Source organism: Thalassophryne amazonica, chromosome 18, assembly GCF_902500255.1.
Source record: "Thalassophryne amazonica chromosome 18, fThaAma1.1, whole genome shotgun sequence".
Lineage (NCBI taxonomy): Eukaryota > Metazoa > Chordata > Actinopteri > Batrachoidiformes > Batrachoididae > Thalassophryne > Thalassophryne amazonica.
The window spans coordinates 56,428,685-56,451,042 of record NC_047120.1 but is presented as its reverse complement, the minus strand read 5'-3'; the positions used below and the strand labels follow the sequence as shown (position 1 = coordinate 56,451,042).

The window sequence follows — 22,358 nt, the reverse complement described above, 5'->3', positions numbered from 1 at the left end:
TGGCAGAGAAGTATGTTAGGGTAGTGCAGGACATGTACAAGAATAGTGTGACAGCGGTGAGATGCGCAGTCGGAATGACAGACTCATTCAAGGTGGAGGTGGGATTACACCAAGGATCAGCTCTGAGTCCTTTCTTTTTTGCAGTGATGGACAGGTTGACAGATGAGATCAGACAGGAGTCCCCATGGACTATGATGTTTGCAGATGACATTGTGATCTGTAGTGAGAGTAGAGAGCAAGTTGAGTCTAGTCTGGAGAAGTGGAGATATGCTTTGGAGAGAAGGGGAATGAAAGTCAGTAGAAGCAAGACTGAGTACATGTGTGTGAACGAGAGGGAGCCCAGTGGAATAGTGCAGTTACAAGGAGTAGAAGTGGTGAAAGTAGATGAGTTTAAATATTTGGGGGTCAACTGTTCAAAGTAATGGAGAGTGTGGTAGAGAGGTGAAGAAGAGAGTGCAGGCAGGGTGGAGTGGGTGGAGAAAGGTGGCAGGAGTGATTTGTGACCGAAGAATATCAGCAAGAGTGAAGGGGAAAGTTTACAAGACAATAGTGAGACCAGCTATGTTGTATGGTTTAGAGACGGTGGCACTAACAAAAAGACAGGAGGCAGAGCTGGAGGTGGCAGAGCTGAAGATGTTGAGATTCTCTTTGGGAGTGACAAGAATGGACAAGATTAGGAATGAACATATCAGAGGGACAGCTCAGGTGGGACGGTTTGGAGATAAAGTCAGAGAGGCGAGATTGAGATGGTTTGGACATGTGCAGATGAGGGACCCAGGGTATATAGGAAGAAGGATGCTGAGGATGGAGCCACCAGGCAGGAGGAGAAGAGGGAGACCAAAGAGGAGGTTTATGGATGTGCTGAGAGAGGACATGCAGGTGGTTGGTGTGACAGAGGAAGATAGAGGACAGGGTGAGATGGAAACGACTGATCTGCTGTGGCGACCCCTAACGGGAACAGCCGAAAGACAAAGAAGAAGAAGAAGGACAAGGTTCCTCTAAACCAATTCACAACATATGGAAATTGGAGGGTGGATACACAGATCTTTGTGACATCATAAAGGCTGAATGGTTCTTGAAAAAAAGGAATAAAAATGTTTTTTGTAATTTTAACAAAAAGTGGTGAAAGGATGAATTCTGATACAGATTACCAGACAGACCTGTGATCTAACTGCTGCAGCCAGGTGAGAGGTGGGCGTTCCCTTTGCCTGCAGGTCACTGGAGTCCTCATTGCATGAAATACGCGTATTCAGCATAAAATTTACAAAATCATTTGTCACAGAAATCTTATTGATTTGCAGAGCTAAGATGGTTATACTGTCACGATATTCTGAAGTGACACATGCAGAACTTATGTAGATCTAAGAAGGGTCTATGACATGCAATGCCATTTATTTCAAATGTTCAAAAACTATCCATCGTTGTTATATATTGATGCATCTTGTCAATGTTTTTGTGGTTTTCTGACAGTGTCTTACTGGGTGATATTCTTTGCAACATTTGAGCAAAGTAAGGAGCCATAAACCAGTAAGACCTTGTCACAAACGCACCATGAAACCCGGCAGACACCGCACTAAAATCGGCATGTGTTCAAGGTCACAAGAGTAGATATTCTTCCTCTTAGCACTTTGCAGCAAGTTCCAACATTCATTATCATTACCCATGCTTCAAATTGATGAAAATTTGTAGTGTGCATGTTTAATGGCGGACAGCAGCAACTTTCTAGATCTACGTACAAAGATCACATTGAGACTAAAATGTCTGACAGAGAAAATGGTCATACTAGTATCTACATACATTGGGCTTTCCTGGCATAAAAATCTATTTGACCCTTTATAAAACTCCAATTGCCATTCATTCTGCTCAGTGTAGAGGAGGGAGGGGAAGGTTGAGGAGGAGTGGCTGAAGAAGGAAGCTTTGTTTGTGTCCTAAAGTACAAATGACAGATGTGCAACATCTAGTGGCAGAAAAATCTTCACTACAAAATAGAACAATAATATCCACCCACTGCTGAGAGGTTAGCACGGTTGCCTCAAAGTGACAAAGTTCCAGGTTTGAATCTGACCTTGGTCCTTTCTGTATGGAGTTTGTGGGTGGTCCGGCTTCCAACCACTTCCAAAGACATGCACGTTAGGTGAACTGGAAACTCTAAAGTGACGGTTGGTGTGACTGTGAATCAGACTGTCTATACGTGTCGACCCTATAATGGACTGGTGGCTTGACCACGGTGTAAACCCCGCCTCTCCACCAATGACCCTTTATATTTTCTTAATCTAAATTTTAAATTTAACCAGGTTAGTCCCATTGGGGCAGCATGGTGGCTTAGTGGGTTGCACTGTTGCCTCACAGCAAGGAGGTCATGGGTTCTATTCCCGCCTGTGGCCTTTCTGTGTGGCATTTGCGTGTTCTCCCCGTGTTTGCATGGGTTCTCTCCGGGTGCTCCAGCTTCCTCCCCCATCCAAGACACATGGGTTAGGTGGATTGGAAACTTTAACTTGTCCATAGGTGTGCGTGCGGGTGTGTATGTGTTTGTTTGTCTATATGTGGATCTGCGACAGACTGGTGTCCTGTCCAGGGTGTACCCCGCCTCACGCCCTATGACTGCTGGGATAGGCTTCAGCCCCCCGCGACCCTTAATTGGAGTAAGCAGCTGAAGATGAGTGAGTGTGTAGTCCCTTTAAGAGCGAGATCTCTTACAAGGGCGACCTTGAGAATTTTTAAAGTTTCCTATTCACCTGACCCATAAGTGGAATTATGCAGATTAGAAATGAATGAATTGCATGTCCACTCACTGTCCACTAGATGTCGTTATGATAGTTCTTGAAGTGCTTCTGAACAAATTCTGAAGCAGTTTTTCTTTATATTCAGACATGATTTATTTAGTCCCTCTAGGATTTTAAAAACAATGAGTTATTATGTTTTTAGTCAATTAACATTGTTTTATGTATAGTATATAGTATATATACTGCAGGGGTGGTGGCCAAGTGGTTAATGCGCTTGGTTTCAGTGCAGAAGGTTCCAGGTTCAAATCCCACCGCTGCACATTTTCTCCATGTAATGTGGAGTTGCGTCAGGAAGGGCATCCGGTGTAAAACCTGTGCCAATTCAACATGCAGATCCACCTTGGATTTGCTGTGGCGACCCCGAGTGCATATAAGGCAGCCGAAGGGACTGACTATATAGTGTATATATACTATGTATAGTACATAGTGTGTGTGTCATATATATATATATATATATATATATATATATATATATTCATTTTGTCTTTCAAAGTTTGAGTGTGTGGACTATTTGAACAAGGGTTTACCCACAATCCCCACCCTTAGCTACTCTGCTGGAATTATACATGAACATTTAGGTGATGCACCTTTTTAATCTACAGTAAGGTTTTCAAATATTTTTTAAACTAAATTTATATATTTTTATATTTTTTCAAATAAAAAAAAGGCTTCATTATTCCTTTTAAATGCCCAGAAAAAACATATCCATGTCCTTTTTTTATATTATTTTTACTATTTTTTTTTTCCCAGTTCCGTTTTAATAAATTAAAGAAGCTGTGTCCTCCGGGTCACCTGCCCTCCCTTCCTCTGTCCATTCACGGATTGCGCGGTGTAAAAATAGCCGACGCTCGGATAGTGGACGCTTAAAAGTGCGCAGCGGGGAGGAAGTGTCGGGTGCTCGCGCCACTACACCTGGAGAGATTAACGCGCCTTAATCTGGTTTCAGCACCACGGACAGAGACACCGCGCGGCAGGAATCCTGTCGAAAGTTGCTTCAAGAAGCTGGTCTCGGGACCTCCGGGATCCTGAGGACGCGGACGAGCGGCACCGGGGTGGAAATGTCCGGCCAGCTGGGTTTTAGAAGTTTGGGCAACTGATGAGGTGACTTTGTGGACAGTTGGTGTGGTTTACATGAAGATTTATAGTGGGGAGGTTTTATGTGAGAAGCGGGACGCGCAGTCTTTTGCGCAAAAACCGCAAAGTGGTCGAAACCTGGAGTCGTGAGGATGGAGATCCGGCCGGACAGAGTTAAGGCCGTGGCAGCGAGGACTCTCGGGAAGATTTACGGGTATGTGATGTCACTTTGGTCACAAAAAGTCTTAAAATCAACGTATTAAATCCCTATTAGGCCTGTCGCTTTCTAGGAAATGGAGACGCTTAATTGATTGCAAAAAATGCTATTATTTGTGAATGAATGAAAGGCATCAGATGGCTGATGCCCTCTAATTGCCGTACTTTTTATTACTTTATGGTATTACATTATGACTTCTTTGTGGCTTCATTGTGAAGTTAGTTATACTAATCGATTAAATATTTTACCGATCAGTATCAGCTTCTGATCAAATCTGTTTCCACATTAGCAGCAGAGATATTATGATAAACATGTTTTTGGAATGTTTTGCTTGACCTTTAACTAATCCATCCCAAACACACCCACACACAGGGTAACAAATGCTGTAATAAAACCAAATTTCTGCGTTAGATATTTTACGATGCTACAGAGAAATGTTCGCCTTTTAGACCAAAGTTGTTCTTTCAGTGTAATATGATGCTGCGGGTCGATAAGTTAGATCAGATTCAAGATTTCTGCAATGCCGACACATTCTCCCCTTGTGATACTTTCAACCCACATATCTGCGCACCAGGATTGGAGGTTGATCAAGGATCAGATTCTGTCAGTTTGGTGATGCAGCACGGATGCAGGATTAAAGAAAAGATTCTCCTCAATCCGTTAGGTACTAAAAAGATGCACAGTTTAACAAGAGAAGTGACGTCTGATGGTCAGTGGATGTCTGGTCGAGTGCACTTCTCTCTGTTGGGATTTGACAGAGTTCTAAACACTTGAAATCCTCTCCATAAATAGACTCTCCTCCTCCAAGCTGTTGGCCAACGTAAATCCCCGCACACCTTTCCTTTCTCTTCCTAAGGAGCTCGTCATTGTGTCCCCTCCTCCCTCCAACTCAGAGCACCAGGGATTATAGGCCGTTGGACCTGCGGCGCAGAGCGCACAGGTTTTAATTCCGTGGAGCCCACGTGGCGCCGTGCGTAATTTACGCACAGAGCGCGCATTGATGTTCGGCATGCGATACAGCCTATTCTACTGCAATGGATTCAGTTTTTAGGGAAAGTTCAGTTTGTCAACCCTGGAAGACCAATTCACAACATATAGAAATTGGAGGGTGGATACGCAGACCTTTGTGACATCATAAAGGCTGCATGGTTCTTGGGGAAAAAAAGGAATAAAAATGTTTTTTGTAATTTTAACAAAAAGTGGTGAAAGGATGAATTCTGATACGATTACCAGACAGACCTGTGATCTATAAGTTAAATGCTGCAGCCAGGTGAAAGGTGGGCGTTCCCTTGCCTGCAGGTCACTGGAGTCCCTCAGCAATGTGCGTGTGTAGTGGATTACGCTCAGGGATACGCACAGTATTGTTATAGTACTGCACCAAATGCTCCATCATCAGGCAAGAAAGATGCTTCAACTTGGTTTCTTTAAACACTCATTTGGCACGAAGGTATTTCAGCTGTCTGCAAGGCCAACCAGTATCCACCTGGTTGGCTTCCAGATGTAGCAGTTGCACAGTAGACTGGATGGACTCAGATTTAGACCACGATCCTCTTGCAAAGGCATAAACAACATCACATATTTCTGTCCGGAGACTTCATGACTCCTTAGACTCTTCCCCTCTTAAAGTTACTCTACTCAGACGTCTCTCAACCTCAAAAGCTGAGCTCCTGGAGACATGAATGTTAGATCAATACCAAAATAGAATGAACTCCTCTCTGATCCAAATATTACTCCCACCCCACCCCAAGAATCTAATCAAAACCTGCACAAAGCCTTTTGAGAAATCTGACATGATTTCTCAACAAAACAACAGCAACATGATTTCATTAACCTTCAACATCAGCTCAGTAACACTTTGTGCATCTTCTCTCTTTCCTTTTGAGCATCTCATTCAGTAATTTTGCTGACCTGCCATCATTGCAGAAAAATAAAACTGCACTCACTTTGTTCAGCAATCATTTCAAACTGCCAGCAAATTGAGTCAACAGGAAATCAGCATGTGGCCTTATTGTAGAATAAAACAAGCAGAATATCAGTTATTATTGTGACTGAATTGATTTACAGCTAAGAGGTGCAGCTCTGAAAGCTACAGTTTGTAGGATTTAGTGTCATCTAGTGGTGAAGTTGCAGATCACATTACGCCATCACCAGTCACTGTTATGTTCCCCTTCACCTTTTCCCATCTTTGGTGATGGGATTTATGCTCACGTGCCTGCACGAGCAACCAGTAGTGTACAGTGGAACAACCACCGATTCCTCTTCTTTTCTTTAGCTGTCTGTCATGCAAAAGGTGGAATAAGTATGTTCCTTTTGGGTTACTGTATCAGTGTGGCAGCGTCCATGAGGGGGCCCACAAGCGTGCAGATATGAAGGGCTCATTCTAATTGTGCAATGAATGAATGAATTTATTTGGCACACACACACTTAACAAAAAATGTCTCATAAAACAAAAACAAAACCAAAAACTTGTAGGCAATTTCCCAGTTTTTTGCAGCCAAAAGGGTGTAGGCAGAAGCAAAAGCTTATAAACACTGACCCCTTTTACCATTTGCACACACACACACACACACACACACACACACACACACACACACACACACACACACACACACACACACACACACACACATATGTATGTATGTATATATGTGTGTGTGTGTGTGTGTACTCATAACAACAAATATCAAAAAAAGAAAAAAACAAGCAGAGACAATATAGATTAATCAGTGAACTAAAATATCTCAACACAACAGAACAAACAATAGTGCAACGCACAATCAAAAAAACAGTAACAAACCCCTAATTCATCATATTATAATAAGTAATTATATTGTTTTTATAAAGTCTTTTTAAGGCAACTAAAGTACCAGATAATTTAATGCTATCACAACAGTTATTCCAAATTTTTACACCTTTTACGGAAACACAATGACTTTTTACAGTAGTTTAAATCTTTAATTTATCAAATACTAATGTTCCATTCCATTTGTACTTGGTATTTCCGGTGTTAGCATGCCGAAAGGACAAGCACAGCAAAACTTTTCCTGAATGCATCTATCTTTGTTTTGACCTTGTTACTGGATTCCTGTCAACTTGGCTGGGATGTCATTCCGGCCTCCGAGTTTTGACCTCTGTTAACCCCCAAAACATGAATCAGCTGGAAATCGTGAATTATCTGCAAACCGTTAATTGTAAAATGTGAATACTGAAAAAGTATGTCCCAAAACGTGTACGTAGGTTCTCCAGTAAAGTTAGAAAGATATTCACAGATTCGAAGTTTGCAGCTCAATAAATGTTAAGAGACATGTAGAAAATCAAACAACACTAGTTTCTAACCTCAGGAAGGTAGACAATGATCTGCAACCTTATTTTTATCCACACGAGTCATCCTCTGAGCTGGAAAAATAATATTGATCTAAACGAGCAGGCAGCTGAGAAACCGCTTAGGGACCGTCTACAAAGTGCAAAAACAAGACACCAGCAAAATATTCAATAAATTCAGGTGTGGTGTCACCACATTCACTGCACACATCGACGGTCTCCTGCTAGTTATACAACCCCTGGCAAAAATTATGGAATCACCGGCCTCGGATGATGTTCATTCAGTTGTTTAATTTTGTAGAAAAAAAGCAGATCACAGACATGACACAAAACTAAAGTCATTTCAAATGGCAACTTTCTGGCTTTAAGAAACACTATAAGAAATCAAGAAAAAAAGATTGTGGCAGTCAGTAACGGTTACTTTTTTAGACCAAGCAGAGGAAAAAAATATGGAATCACTCAATTCTGAGGAATAAATTATGGAATCACCCTGTAAATTTTCATCCCCCAAACTAACACCTGCATCAAATCAGATCTGCTCATTGACATTGACCCTATGCCATGACATTGACCTTATGTGTCTTTTTGCAAGGAATGTTTTCACAGTTTTTGCTCTATGGCAAGATGCATTATCATCTTGGAAAATGATTTCATCATCCCCAAACATCCTTTCAATTGTCCAAAATATCAACGTAAACTTGTGTATTTATTGATGATGTAATGACAGCCATCTCCCCAGTGCCTTTACCTGACATGCAGCCCCATATCATCAATGACTGTGGAAATTTACATGTTCTCTTCAGGCAGTCATCTTTATAAATCTCATTGGAACGGCACCAAACAAAAGTTCCAGCATCATCACCTTGCCCAATGCAGATTCAAGATTCATCACTGAATATGACTTTCATCCAGTCATCCACAGTCCACAATTGCTTTTCCTTAGCCCATTGTAACCTTGTTTTTTTTCTGTTTAGGTGTTAATGATGGCTTTTGTTTAGCTTTTCTGTATGTAAATCCAATTTCCTTTAGGCGGTTTCTTACAGTTCGGTCACAGACGTTGACTCCAGTTTCCTCCCATTCGTTCCTCATTTGTTTTGTTGTGCATTTTTCGATTTGTGAGACATATTGCTTTAAGTTTTCTGTCTTGACGCTTTGATGTCTTCCTTGGTCTACCAGTATGTTTGCCTTTAACAACCTTCCCATGTTGTTTGTATTTGGTCCAGAGTTTAGACACAGCTGACTGTGAACAACCAACATCTTTTGCAACATTGCGTGATGATTTACCCTCTTTTAAGAGTTTGATAATCCTCTCCTTTGTTTCAATTGACATCTCTCTGTTGGAGCCATGATTCATGTCAGTCCACTTGGTGCAACAGCTCTCCAAGGTGTGATCACTCCTTTTTAGATGCAGACTAACGAGCAGATCTGATATGATGCAGGTATTAGTTTTGGGGATGAAAATTTACAGGGTGATTCCATAATTTTTTCCTCAGAATTGAGTGATTCCATATTTTTTTCCTCTGCTTGGTCTAAAAAAGTAACCGTTACTGACTGCCACAATCTTTTTTTCTTGATTTCTTATAGTGTTTCTTAAAGCCAGAAAGTTGCCATTTGAAATGACTTTAGTTTTGTGTCATGTCTGTGATCTGCTTTTTTTCTACAAAATTAAACAACTGAATGAACATCCTCCGAGGCCGGTGATTCCATAATTTTTGCCAGGGGTTGTACTACAGCACTCAGTTTAGAAAAATGTGCCAAAAAAAATTGAATGTCAGTGATTTTGTATCATTAAAATAAGTCATAAAATGATCTATAAAATTCTGATCTATAAAATTCATTTTTCCAAACTGAGTGTTGTAGTATAACCAGCAGGACTCCACTGATGTGTTCCGTGAATTTGGTGACACCACACCTGAATTTATTGAATATTTTTCTGGTGTCTTTTTTTTTTTTTTGTACTTTGTAGACGGTCCCTCCAGTTCCGTTTCTCTGCCGCCTGCTCGTTCAGTTTAATGTTATTTTTCCAGCTCAGAGGGCGGTTCATATGGATAAAAATAAGGTTGTAGCTCATTGTCTGCCTTCCTGAGGTTAGAAACTAGTGTTGTTTGTTTTTTCTACAATGTTTCTCTTAAGATTATTAACCTGTTTACCGCAGTGGGAGGTTTCTGTCCTCGGTGAGTTTGACAGGTGGACTGTCCCAGTCAAACTCACCTGATCACACTATCCCCGGAGCGGGACACACACAGCGGGACCGACGGCTTGACAACAGGAGTGACAGCTGCTCGGATCACCCCCCCAAGCCAAAACAACAACAACAACAACAAAACTATTTTTGTGGTCATGGGGTTTGAGAACAAGATTTCCTGCAGTAACTGATCCGTAAACTGAAATCAATAAACTACTTAAAATGAAAAAAATATATGTTTATTAATTTAAAAAAAATTACAATTTTTTTTTGTGGTCATGGGGTTTGAGAACAAGATTTCCTGCAGTAACTGATCTGTAAACTGAAATCCATAAACTACTTAAAATGAAAAAAAATATATGCTTATTAATTAAAAAAAAAAAGACTATTTATTTATTTTGTGGTCATGGGGTTTGAGAACAAGATTTCCTGCAGTAACTGATCTGTAAGCTGAAATCCATAAACTACTTAAAATGAAAAAATATATGTTTATTAATTTTTAAAAAATTACAGTTTTTTTTGTGGTCATAGGCATAGCTGATCTGTAAACTGAAATCCATAAACTACTTAAAATGAAAAAAAAAAAACAGATGTTTATTAATAATGATATTGTTATGTGCCGACGCGGGTTGAGGAGCGGACCTGCGTCTGACTGAACCCAGCACTAAATAACCAGAAAGCGGTTCCAAAAACAAAACAATTTTATTTTCCCCTCTTGTGCAATACTCGGTGTACAACATAAAAGTGCGTTTGTCTGGTGGAGTGAAGGACGGCGCGCTCTCCAGTGCCCAAAGGGATCGAAGCCCGGCGCTTCTGGACTCATATTCACCGCCAAACACCCCCCAGGTGGACACGACAAACTGACTCTGTGAAGGATAGAAGAGGTGAGGTAAGTCAACAGCTACAACTAATATCCTTCAAAGGCACACACTATCAGCAACACATTCAGGTCTGAATTTAAGCTTTATGTAATGAGCAGCTTCTCACAACAGGTGGAGGATCATCAGTCCGCACGCCACGGCCGTGAGAAGCGAGCTGCACAATTCTCATCAATGTTCAAATATACTGCGTAACAAAATACCAAATTACTGTTAACACTTATTCAGACAATCAATCACCTCTGATGTGTGCTGACAGCATGTGTCCCTCACCCGTCCTCCTTCACAGGCATGATGTGTCAAACCCAGGCGCGGTCCTGAGCGTCTCACAAACGAACGTCACAAGGTCGAGTTCCCAGCAATTCTGCTTGAATCACTCATGGCTTAAATGCAGAACGCCATCTCATTATCTGCTTCAGCTGAAAGTCTTTAAGTCTGCACGTGAGCATCATCCACAGGTGCTGCGAGTCATTAGGCCTGCACATGAACATCCTCCACAAGTGCAGCCAATAATGTTGATGAGGGTGAAGGATTCTTCTGCCAGCACCTTCTCCACAGACAAAAACCAGTTTGCATACCACCTGGAGAGCAAAGAAAAGAAAAGAACACAAAAACATCCAGCCAAACCCCCAACACACAACAGATATTCACGTTTTGGGAGTTTTTTTTTTTTTTTTTCAGTATTGACGTTTTGTGGATAATTCACAATTTGCAACTGATTCACGTTTTGGGGGTTAACACCTCCAAGGTAAATACGCAGAATGCGCCATAGGGTTATGAATATTTCATTCCGTTTCTGCTAATAAATGCCCAGCAATCCTGCACACTGTAGACTTAAAAATTCGCTGTGAGTAGGATTTGAACCTACGCGGGGATTCCCCATTGGATTTCAAATCCAACACCTTAACCACTCGGCCATCACAGCCCTGTTATGTGTTTTCTACGGTGGCCCTAAGAGGCTTAATGCACTCTCTGATGGATTGAATGCACAAATTTGGCAAACAATTGTTTGACTTTCATCCAATGAAGGAGTAGAAACTGAATAAATAATTGATGACATACTTTGTCACATTTTCAGATTCAAGATACGGAGCTGTGCAGTTTAAACAAGAATAAACAGCGATCAGTTAGGGGCGGGCATGAACAGTCCCTATAACAATACAGACACCCCCCCCCCCAAATAACACAAACAAACAGCTGGAGCAAATGTTAAGGTGTCTGAACTGCAACATTTTATGGAAGAGGAAGGAAGCTCCTTGCGCTACATCCTGTGGAAGCTACAGTTGTATGTAAAAGTTTGGGCACCCCTGATAATTTTCATGATTTTTCCTTTATAAATCATTGGTTGTCTGGATCAGAAATTTTTCAGTAAAATATATCATATAGCAGACGAACACACTGATATCAGCCTCAGCCCCAACCAGTCCCAGCAGAAGACTGCCCCTCCCTGAGCCTGGTTCTGCTGGAGGTTTCTTCCTGTTAAAAGGGAGTTTTTCCTTCCCACTGTAGCCAAGTGCTTGCTCACAGGGGGTCGTTTTGACCGTTGGGGTTTTACATCATTATTGTATGGCCTTGCCTTACAATATAAAGCGCCTTGGGGCAACTGTTTGTTGTGATTTGGCGCTATATAAAAAAAAAATTGATTGATTGATTGATTGATATTTGAGAAGTAAAATGAAGTTTCTAGTATTTACAGAAAGTGTGCAATAATTATTTAAACAAAATTGGGCAGGTGCATAAATTTGGGCACCCTTGTCATTTTATTGATTTGTATACATTTAGCACTAATTATTGGAACACACAATTGGTTTGGTAAGCTCACTGACCCTTGACCTCCTTACACAGGTGAATCCAGTCATGAGAAAGGGTATTTAAGGTGGCTATTTGCAAATGTTTCTCCTCTTTGCATCTCTTCTAATGAGTGGCAACATGGAAGCCTCTAACAACTCTCAAATCACCTTAAAACAAAGATTGTTCAACATCCTGGTTTAGGGGAAGGATACAAAAAGCTATCTCAGAGATTTCAGCTGTCAGTTTCCACTGTGAAGAACATAGTGAGGAAATGGAAGACTACAGGCACAGTACTAGTTAAGGCCTGAAGTGGCAGGCCAAGAAAAATCTCAGATAAACTGAAGTGAAGGATGGTGAGAACAGTCATAGTCAACCCACAGACCTGTTCCAAAGCCCTCGTTCAACTATACTATACTATTATAAATAATTACTACGCACTTTCTGTAAATACGAGAAACTTCATTTCACTTCTCAAATATCAGTGTGTTCGTCTGCTATATGATATACGTAACTGACATTTCTGATCCAGACAACCAATGATTTATAAAGGAAAACCCTGAAAATGATCAGGGGTGTCCAAACTTTTGCATACAGCTGAAACTGGTGCAGAGGGCTATAAGAAAATGTCATGAAATGTGCATAAGGATGTGCGTGAGCCAGGGGAGCGAGGGATTAAAGATGGAGAGTGGACTCAAAGAACCCAGAGGACGCCCATTCAGACAAAAATAGCCCAAGAGAGCCAGGAGATATTAATAATTCAGATTGAGAATCATTAATACTTGATCAATGTCGAACACTGTTTGAACTCGTGCTTACAGTAACTAATAGTCACAGAGCGAGTGTGTGTGTGTGTGTGTGTGTGTGTGTGTGTGTGTGTGTGTGTGTGTGTGTGTGTGTACTTTGTAACAATGCAGTGGTTATTCCTCAATTCTGTTTATAGTTGCATAGGTTTGTTATAGCAACAAATCAGGTTTAAAAACCATATAAGGGGGGTTTGGTGCGGATCACACCTTTGGAAATGACAGAACATGACAAACAAGATCCTGTCAAGCTATGAGTAACTTCAGCTGCACCTGCTCCACTCCATCTAATAAATATATGTAATCCCAACTAAATTATCTTGTATAGATGTGCTTTATTTGAGTTGGGGATTGTCAGGAGTTGAGTTTTTGGTTGTCTGTTTTATTTTGTGTATTTCTTTGGGCCTGGTTTGTTTATTCTCTTGCTGGGTTTTTATGCTTGGGGTTGTCTGTCTCTGTCTCTCTCTCTGGCCACGCCCTGGTTCTGGTGCTTTCCTGGCACACCTGTTTCTGATTTGCTGATTGCCACCTGGGGTGATAGAAGCTCACTGAGATTGTTTTTCTCTCGCCAGTTTGTCGTGCCCTGTGCCTTCATTCCAGCTCTGTATCTGCGTTCCATAGTCTTGCCTGCCTCCTTGTGTGTACCTGACCTCTTGCCTGTTGCTTTGACCACGCTCGCTTGCCTGATGATTTTTGTACTGTTGTTTTTCCTGGACTGCTTACTCGTGTACCGACCTCTGCTATCCACCATCATAAAGTCTTCTGAAAACCAGAGCTGTCTGCTTGAGCTGTGCATTTGTGTCCTGCCATTTCTGACCCTCCAGCCTGATAGGGATTCATATATTTATTACACAGAAATCCTGCTCATAATTGAATTGAGTCATGAGTCATTTTTTTGAATGTGCATGTGATGATAAGATTCTTATATGCAACAAGCTGTCGTCGAAATTATCCATTTTTGCCTTACAGATAGCCTGCCTAAAAATTTTGCATTTAAACTTTATTGGTTTTTTTTTCTATGTAACCTCGTTTTTGCAGTTGCACTGATAAAACTCACCATCTCTCCTTCAAGGCTGAAACTCTGATAACATTCATTATTAGCGTGAGTTTTCATGGGAAAACTCTGAACAGTTTCACTTACTGGCAAAATGCTGAACAGTTCCATTTACTGGCAAAATGTACATGACTGTTTGCGACAGCCCCGTCTCTCTCTGAATGTACAAAAAAGCACTTTTTACTGTTGTCAACATGCACTCTTTTCTCAGAATTTTGCTGTTCTGGGTGTGACTTCGAAGCTTTGAATTAAAAGCCTGTGTTTATCGACAATCAGTCACTTTCCTGATTTTTAATTTCCACACACAGCTTCAGACAACACAACTTAAAGTCATTTTTTCACCTCAACAAAGTCCAGATATGTCCAACAAGTGGCAGACACATGTATGGGATTTTAAATATAAAAAAGAAGGTTGCCTTGGGAAAAAAACTACCTCCCCATTTTTTAAAAATGTATTCCTGCATGCACTTACAAAATAAAAACAGTGCTTTGTGTTCAAGTATATTAGGACTGTGTCACAAAAGCAGGGAGGCTTAATTCACCAGTTCCAACACTCAGAAGAAAACCCCTCATTAGATGATCTCTATTCAGTTTTGATCAATGATTTCACCCAATTTATAGTGTATGTGGTCTCAACTCCCTTACGTTATATTGCCACTGAGGTACTTTTGAGTTGGGGCCATATCTACACTGATCAGCCATAACATGTGAGGACTGTCATAACCATCGAGTGAGTCATGGACTCCACCAGACCTCTGAAAATGTGCTAGTGTACTTGGCACTAGCACATTTAGCAGCACTCTGAACTCTAAACCTCAGAATCACTGGTACGTTAGTCAATATTTAAATTCATTTGCTCACGTTTGGTTTGATGAACTCTTTCTTCATAGAGCTCTCGAGAAGAGGCAGGAGAATGGTGAGACCATTGAGCTGTCGGCGGAGGGTCGGCCGGAGCTGGTGGAGGAGAAGGAGGAGCCCCTGATCGACTGTACCTGCTTCGGCCTGCCCAGACGCTACATCATTGCCATTCTCTCCGGCATTGGCTTCTGCATTTCCTTCGGTATCCGCTGCAACCTGGGTGTAGCCATCGTCAGTATGGTCAACAGCCACACCGTCTTCAGAGACAACAAACAGGTCATCGTGGTGAGTAACAGAGGCTGATAGCACATTGATGATTTGTGTAGCACTTCTCAAAAGGAGAGCTTAAAGAATTTAAGTGGCACAAACCAAATAAAATTACATCTGTTCTTATTTAGCTGAAAAAGTTTTCTGTTATTCAGTCCAGGACCAGCAGTGTTTTTGTTATAAAACAGTTATTACAATTAAAGGTGTCCTAAATTAATTTTTTCATGTTACTATATCTGCCAACAATGTTTTTTTTTCTGTGTGCAGAGAATGATACAACACTCCCTCTGTGCTCTGAGCTTTTCTGTCCCCATTTATACTCTCAGTCTGGCTGCATGGGTGTGTGTAGCTCATGAGATTTCTGTGTGTGCACATTGAGTGCATGTAAGTCCTGCTCTGTGCAAGTGTTACCCCACTCCTCCATTATAGACATTTTGCTTTTCAAGACCAGACCTTTTCAAGACATACATATTTCACTAAATAAAATCAAAAACCATGTTCAGAGTGTAAAAATACCTCTAACCAAAAACATGGTTGCAGTAGAACTCATATACGTACGTCTGACTTGGAGTTGGAGTTGTTCAAAGGATCCAACTGCTGTTTCTTCTGCTGTGTGTGTGGGTTTGTTGGGGGTGATGAGGGTCAAAATTGTCCTAGTTTGACATTTAATGACAGAATAGAAAAAAAAACAAACTTTTGAGGACCTTTACTGGAATGCAAAGCTGGAGGATATACAGTAAATGTAAAAGTGAAATGAAACATCATATTCATCAAAGCCATTAAAAATGGCCTTGATGCACGTGTGCCCCATTGCTTGTTAGGAGGAAGAAAAAAAAAAATAATGATAGGCAGGTACACATGATGGGCAGGTACGTCCAGGGTCAAGGAGACGTTGACTAAATTTGGAGGCAGGTGCAGAGCCAGGATCATATATCATATGTGTGTGTGTATATATATATATATATATATATATATATATATATATATATATATATATATATATATATATACATTGAGTTCCATATTGTAGGTTTGGCAAATCAGTGCCCACATATGCACTTAGATAAACAAAGGGCACGGGTGTTGATCTATATGCTTCCACGAGCATCTCTTACTCCTTTTACCCAACATGCTCAAACACCTGTTTTCCTGTTCTAATCTCTACCATAAAATGTGACGGCTGCAAGGTCCTTTGTGTTTGAGACTGGTGCCCCTGTTGGGTAAATGTTTAAGAATCAAGTGTGTCAAGTATCAAGAAAACTAGACTGAAAAGGAAACTCTCAATTCCACCTGCAGATGTCGCTGTTTCACTAGGTTTCCACCTAAAAAGGCCAAACAAGTCAATGTTGTCATTGATTGAATGATAATGAAATGTGGAAACTCCAAATCATATAACTCTTTCAACACATTTTATTTTTCTAATAATGGGAGCACAAAACTAAGACAGAGAAAACAGGAATGTGAAACAAACGACTGAGTTATCAGGAATACATTATTGGGGTCAGCAGGTAAAAAACTCATCAGGTTTAGAGGTTTGACACAGATGAATATGTAGGTGATAACTTATAATAATCAACTGCACCAGTTCTCTTATTAGTTTTCTTTTAGTTTATGAGTTTACACCATTTGAATTGTCAGATGCCTTAATGTCTGTTTGCAATGTGCGTTGAGAAAAGCAAGCCCATAGTCTGTACTAAGCCACAGTGCCCCGGGAAAGTGTTGATAAACTTGCCAATGACAAGTGACACTTTTCTGCAAAGGGTCAGTTCAGTGATTTAGACGTTTGACCTTTTTATGCCCACACTTAATTGGCTTCGAGAGGTCCCCAAACCTAATACACTGGGAACAATCTGGCAATTAGGAAAGATGTTATTGTGCAATTGGGTGGAAATTTTTTACAAAGGATGCACCAGTGACCTTGACCTTTGTCATTGACTTCAAAGGAAATAGCCTTCTCTGGGTCAGTATACCCAAAACACATACCAAGGTTGATGACAAACATGAGGTTAAATAAGTTATTGAACTCAAGATTTTATTTATTTATTGTATTTTTACAAAGGATCAACAGGCTTTTTGGGGCCAGTATGCATAATGCATACACCAAGTTAGGTAATAATCAGACCAGTACAACTGAAGTTATTTTGCTCACAAGTGAAATGTTGCATGATTGACTGACTGACTGAATGAGTGACTGACTTACTGACTACCTGGAGATATTGACTTTGAGCCCACTGGCTGCAGTGTGGAGAAAAAGAAAATTGTTGGAGCAACTTAAGAAAGTGCTTCCCTTGGTACCACTGTAATCAAATAGGTTTTCTTCTAATTAATAAGTATATGAAGCAAATTACTTTAGCTATTCTATTTTTTCAGTGCAGACGCAAAGATCAAAATTTAATCCATGTACACGGGCAGTTTCATCAGGTTTCTATTGTTTGACTTCTGCCATCAGAAAGCTCAGTTTGAATGGGAGCCGGAAACGGTCGGGATGATCCACGGCTCCTTCTTCTGGGGATACATAGTCACCCAAATCCCTGGAGGATTCATCTGCCAAAAGTTTGCAGCAAACAGGTCTGCTGCCCCTCCAGAGATATATGTTAACTGCAGTTAACTTCATGCACTAATTCTTATTTCTTACTCTTTCAGAGTATTTGGTTTTGCAATAGTGGCCACTTCCTGTCTGAATATGTTCATCCCCACAGCCGCAAGACTACATTTTGGTTGTGTTATTATCATCAGGATACTTCAAGGACTGGTGGAGGTGCTTCGCTGTGACTATTTTTAAGTTTTACTAATTACAAACCTATGCTGATGCAAGTAAGATTAAACTCCTGTAACGTTTAATGATTCTACAATAGACTAATTTGGCTCTTTAACGCCCAACAGGGAGTTTCATATCCGGCCTGTCATGGCATTTGGGCAAAATGGGCCCCACCTCTTGAAAGGAGTCGTCTGGCTACGACAGCTTTTTGTGGTTAGTCTGTTGCTATTGGATACATGCTGTCCTCATATGTACAGTAAAAGCACATTTTGCACAAACATTGTTTCTCACACGCACGCACGCACGCACGCACGCACGCACACACACACACACACACACACACACACACACACATATATATATATATATATATATATATATATATATATATATATATATATATATATATGTACAGTGGGGAAAATAAGTATTTGATCCCTGTGAGTTTGCAGGTTTTCCCACCTACAAATAATGGAGAGGTAGAGAGAAAGAATCTAAAAAAAAAAATCCAGTAAATCACATTGTATAATTTTTAATAATTAATTTGCATTTTATTGCATAAAATAAGTATTTGACCCCCTAGAAAAACAGAGCTTAACAACTGGTACAGAAATATTTGTCTGCCATTACAGAGGTCAGACATTTCCTGTAGTTCTTGACCAAGTTTTCACACACTGCAACAGGGATTTTGGTTCACTCCTCCATACAGATCTTCTCTACATCTTTCAGGTTTGGAGTTTCAGCTCCCTCCAAAGATTTTCTATTGAGTTCAGGTCTGGAGACTGGCCAGGCCACTCCAGGACCTTGAAATGCTTCTTACGGAGCCCCTCCTTAGTTGCCCTGGCTGTGTGTTTGGGTCATTGTCATGCTGGAAGACCCAACCATGACCCATCTTCAATGCTCTTACTGAGGGAAGGAGGTTGTTTGCCAAAATCTCGCAATACATGACCCATCCATCCTCCCTTCAATACGGTGCAGTCGTCCTGTCCCCTTTGCAGAAGAGCACCCCCAGAGTATGATGTTTCCACCCCCATGCTTCACGGGTGGGATGGTTTTCTTGGGGTTATTCTCATCCTCTAAACATGGTAAGTGGAGTTGATTCCAAAAAGCTCTATTTTGGTCTCATCTGACCACATGACCTTCTCCCATGCCTCCTCTGGATCATCCAGATGGTCACTGGTGAACTTCAAACAGGCCAGGACATGTGCTGGCTTGAGCAGGGGGACCTTGCTGCCCTGCAGGATTTTAAACCATGACAGCATCATGTGTTACTAATGTAATCTTTGTGACTGTGGTCCCAGCTCTCTTCAGGTCATTGACCAGGTCCTCCTGTGTAGTTCTGAGCTTTCTCAGAATCATCCTTACCCCACAAAGTGAGGTCTTGCATGGAATCCCAGACCGAGGGAGATTGACAGTCATCTTGTGTTTCTTCCACTCTCTAATAAATAATCATAACAGTTGTTGTCTTCTACCAAGCTGCTTGTCTGTTGTCCTGTAGTCCATCCCAGCCTTGTGCAGGTCTACAGTTTTGTCCCTGGTGTCCTTAGACAGCTCTTTGGTCTTGGCTATGGTAGACAGGTTGGAGTTTGATTGATTGAGTGTGTGAACAGGTGTCTTTTATACAGGTAACAAGTTCAAACAGGTGCAATTAATACAGGTAAAGAGTGCAGAATAAGAGAGCTTCTTAAAGAAAAATTAACAGGTCTGTGTGAGCCAGAATTCTTGCTGGTTGGTAGGGGGTCAAATACTTATTTTATGCAATAAAATGCAAATTAATTATTTAAAAATCATACAATGTGATTTTCTGGATTTTATTTTTAGATTCTGTCTCTCACAGTTGAAGTGTACCTACAATAAAAATTACAGACCTCTCCATTCTTTGTAGGTGGGAAAGCCTGCAAAACTGACAGGGGGTGAAATACTTATTTTCCCCACTATACATACATACATACATACATACATACATATATATATATATATATATATATATATTATATATATATATATATATATATATATATATATATATATATATATATGTGTGTGTGTGTGTGTGTGTGTGTGTGTGTGTGTGTGTGTGTGTGTGTGTGTGTGTGTGTGTGTGTGTGTGTGTGTGTTTGTGAACAGCCTGGAGCCCACAATTTTTCATATATCATTATTAATTTTTTATCTTGGACAATTGGAAAAATCCCTATCTTTAACACTGAACAAATTTTAAAAAATTCATATCTCTGTCAAAAAGGATCAAATATCTTTCATATTTGAGAACATTCTGTAGGATGGTATGCTTTATCGACTGACAAAGTCTGATCCAGATTACAGATTTTGTGGCCATTTAAATTTAACATTGAAAACCTGATTTAATGTATACGAGGTCTGTCCATAAAGTATAGGTCCTTTTTATTTTTTTCAAAAACTATATGGATTTCATTCATATGTTTTTACGTCAGACATGCTTGAACCCTCGTGCGCGTGCGTGAGTTTTTCCACGCCTGTCGGTGACGTCATTCGCCTGTGAGCACTCCTTGTGGGAGGAGTCGTCCAGCCCCTCGTCGGAATTCCTTTGTCTGAGAAGTTGCTGAGAGACTGGCGCTTTGTTTGATCAAAATTTTTTCTAAACCTGTGAGACACATCGAAGTGGACACGGTTCGAAAAATTAAGCTGGTTTTCAGTGAAAATTTTAACAGCTGATGAGAGATTTTGAGGTGACACTGTCGCTTTAAGGACTTCCCACAGTGCGAGACGTCGCACAGCACTCTCAGGCGGCGTCATCAGCCTGTTTCAAGCTGAAAACCTCCACATTTCAGGCTCTATTGATCCAGGACGTCGTGAGAGAACAGAGAAGTTTCAGAAGAAGTCGGTTTCAGCATTTTATCCGGATATTCCACTGTTAAAGGAGATTTTTTTAATGAAAGACGTGCGGACGGGTCCGCGCGTCGCCGCGACGCTCCGCCACAGGAAAAACACCTCTGTTGGAAGCCTTAAGGACAAGTTGGAACATGTCCAGCTGTTAAACAATTTCTCATATACTCACTCCACTGAAAGCCATCAAAAGCCGCCTGGATTTTACAAATGGTTATCAACACAGAGGTGTTTATCCTGTGCCGCCACTCCGCGCCGGCTGCGTCCCGACGCGCGGACCCGTCCGCACGTCTTTCATTAAAAAAATCTCCTTTAACAGTGGAATATCCAGATAAAATGCTGAAACCGACTTCTTCTGAAACTTCTCTGTTCTCTCACGACGTCCTGGATCAATAGAGCCTGAAATGTGGAGGTTTTCAGCTTGAAACAGGCTGACGACGGCGGCTGAGAGCGCTGCGCGACGTCTCGCACCGTGGGAAGTCCTTAAAGCGACAGTGTCACCTCAAAATCTCTCATCAGCTGTTAAAATTTTCACTGAAAACCAGCTTAATTTTTCGAACCATGTCCACTTCGATGTGCCTCACAGGTTTAGAAAAAATTTTGATCAAACAAAGCGCCAGTCTCTCAGCAACTTCTCAGACAAAGGAATTCCGACGAGGGGCTGGACGACTCCTCCCACAAGGAGTGCTCACAGGCGAATGACGTCACCGACAGGTGTGGAAAAACTCACACATGCGCACGAGGGTTCATGCATGTCTGATGTAAAAACATATGAATGAAATCCATATAGTTTTTGAAAAAAATAAAAAGGACCTATACTTTATGGACAGCCCTCGTATTTTAAATTATATCTCAATCAAACACGTCCCAATCACTGTCATATTTGAAAGTGAGGTGTAGACTGGCACTCACTATCACCTGATAAAGTTTGATCCAGATCTGATCCGGATTGTTGATTTTGTAGACATTTGAACTGAATATTGAACACCCAATTTAATGTATATTTTACATTATATCTTAATGAAACGCGCTCTAGTCACTCTCATATTTGAAAGTCAGGTACAAACTGGCACTCACTATTGCCTGACAAAGTTTGATCCGGATCTGATCCGGATTGTGGATTTTGTAGACATTTGAATTTAATATTGAAAACCCCATTTAATGTATATTTTACATTATATCTCCATCAAAAGTGCCCCAGTCGCTCTCATTTGTGATCTCTCTCATCTGATCCGTATTGCAGATTTAGTGGTTATTTGATTTTAACATTGAAACCCCTTTTTATCTATATTTTGTATTATATCTTGTATAAAGCCATTTCTAACAGGACTTTGACCTTGAAATTTTTTCCAAGGTAAAAATCTGTGGAATTGGAAACTAGTGTTGGCAGAGGTTTGCACTGCATGAGTGCGATGCTCTAGTTTAAATTATATAACAAACAATGTTTGTGCAAAATTTCTTGCTTTCACCATAAAGTACACAACCATTTCACATATCTGCCCAGAGTACC

At 40.7% G+C, this 22,358-nt stretch overlaps 1 protein-coding gene and 1 non-coding gene across 2 annotated transcripts in view; one reads left to right on the top strand and one right to left on the bottom strand.

Moving 5' to 3' along the window:
* Nucleotides 1-3,954: 3,954 nt before the first annotated feature.
* The window catches only part of LOC117530965 (vesicular glutamate transporter 1-like), a 40,771-nt gene continuing 22,367 nt past the window's right edge, over nucleotides 3,955-22,358 (top strand). The window contains exons 1-5 of the mRNA XM_034193937.1: nucleotides 3,955-4,071; nucleotides 14,994-15,246; nucleotides 17,678-17,796; nucleotides 17,872-17,986; nucleotides 18,112-18,199. Of these exons, the coding sequence (XP_034049828.1) occupies nucleotides 4,010-4,071; nucleotides 14,994-15,246; nucleotides 17,678-17,796; nucleotides 17,872-17,986; nucleotides 18,112-18,199 (637 nt within the window). The 5' untranslated portion in view covers nucleotides 3,955-4,009. The remainder of the gene's footprint in view (nucleotides 4,072-14,993; nucleotides 15,247-17,677; nucleotides 17,797-17,871; nucleotides 17,987-18,111; nucleotides 18,200-22,358) is intronic.
* Nucleotides 11,302-11,383, bottom strand: trnas-uga. Its single transcript has one exon. It is a non-coding gene; the product is annotated as a tRNA-Ser (tRNA).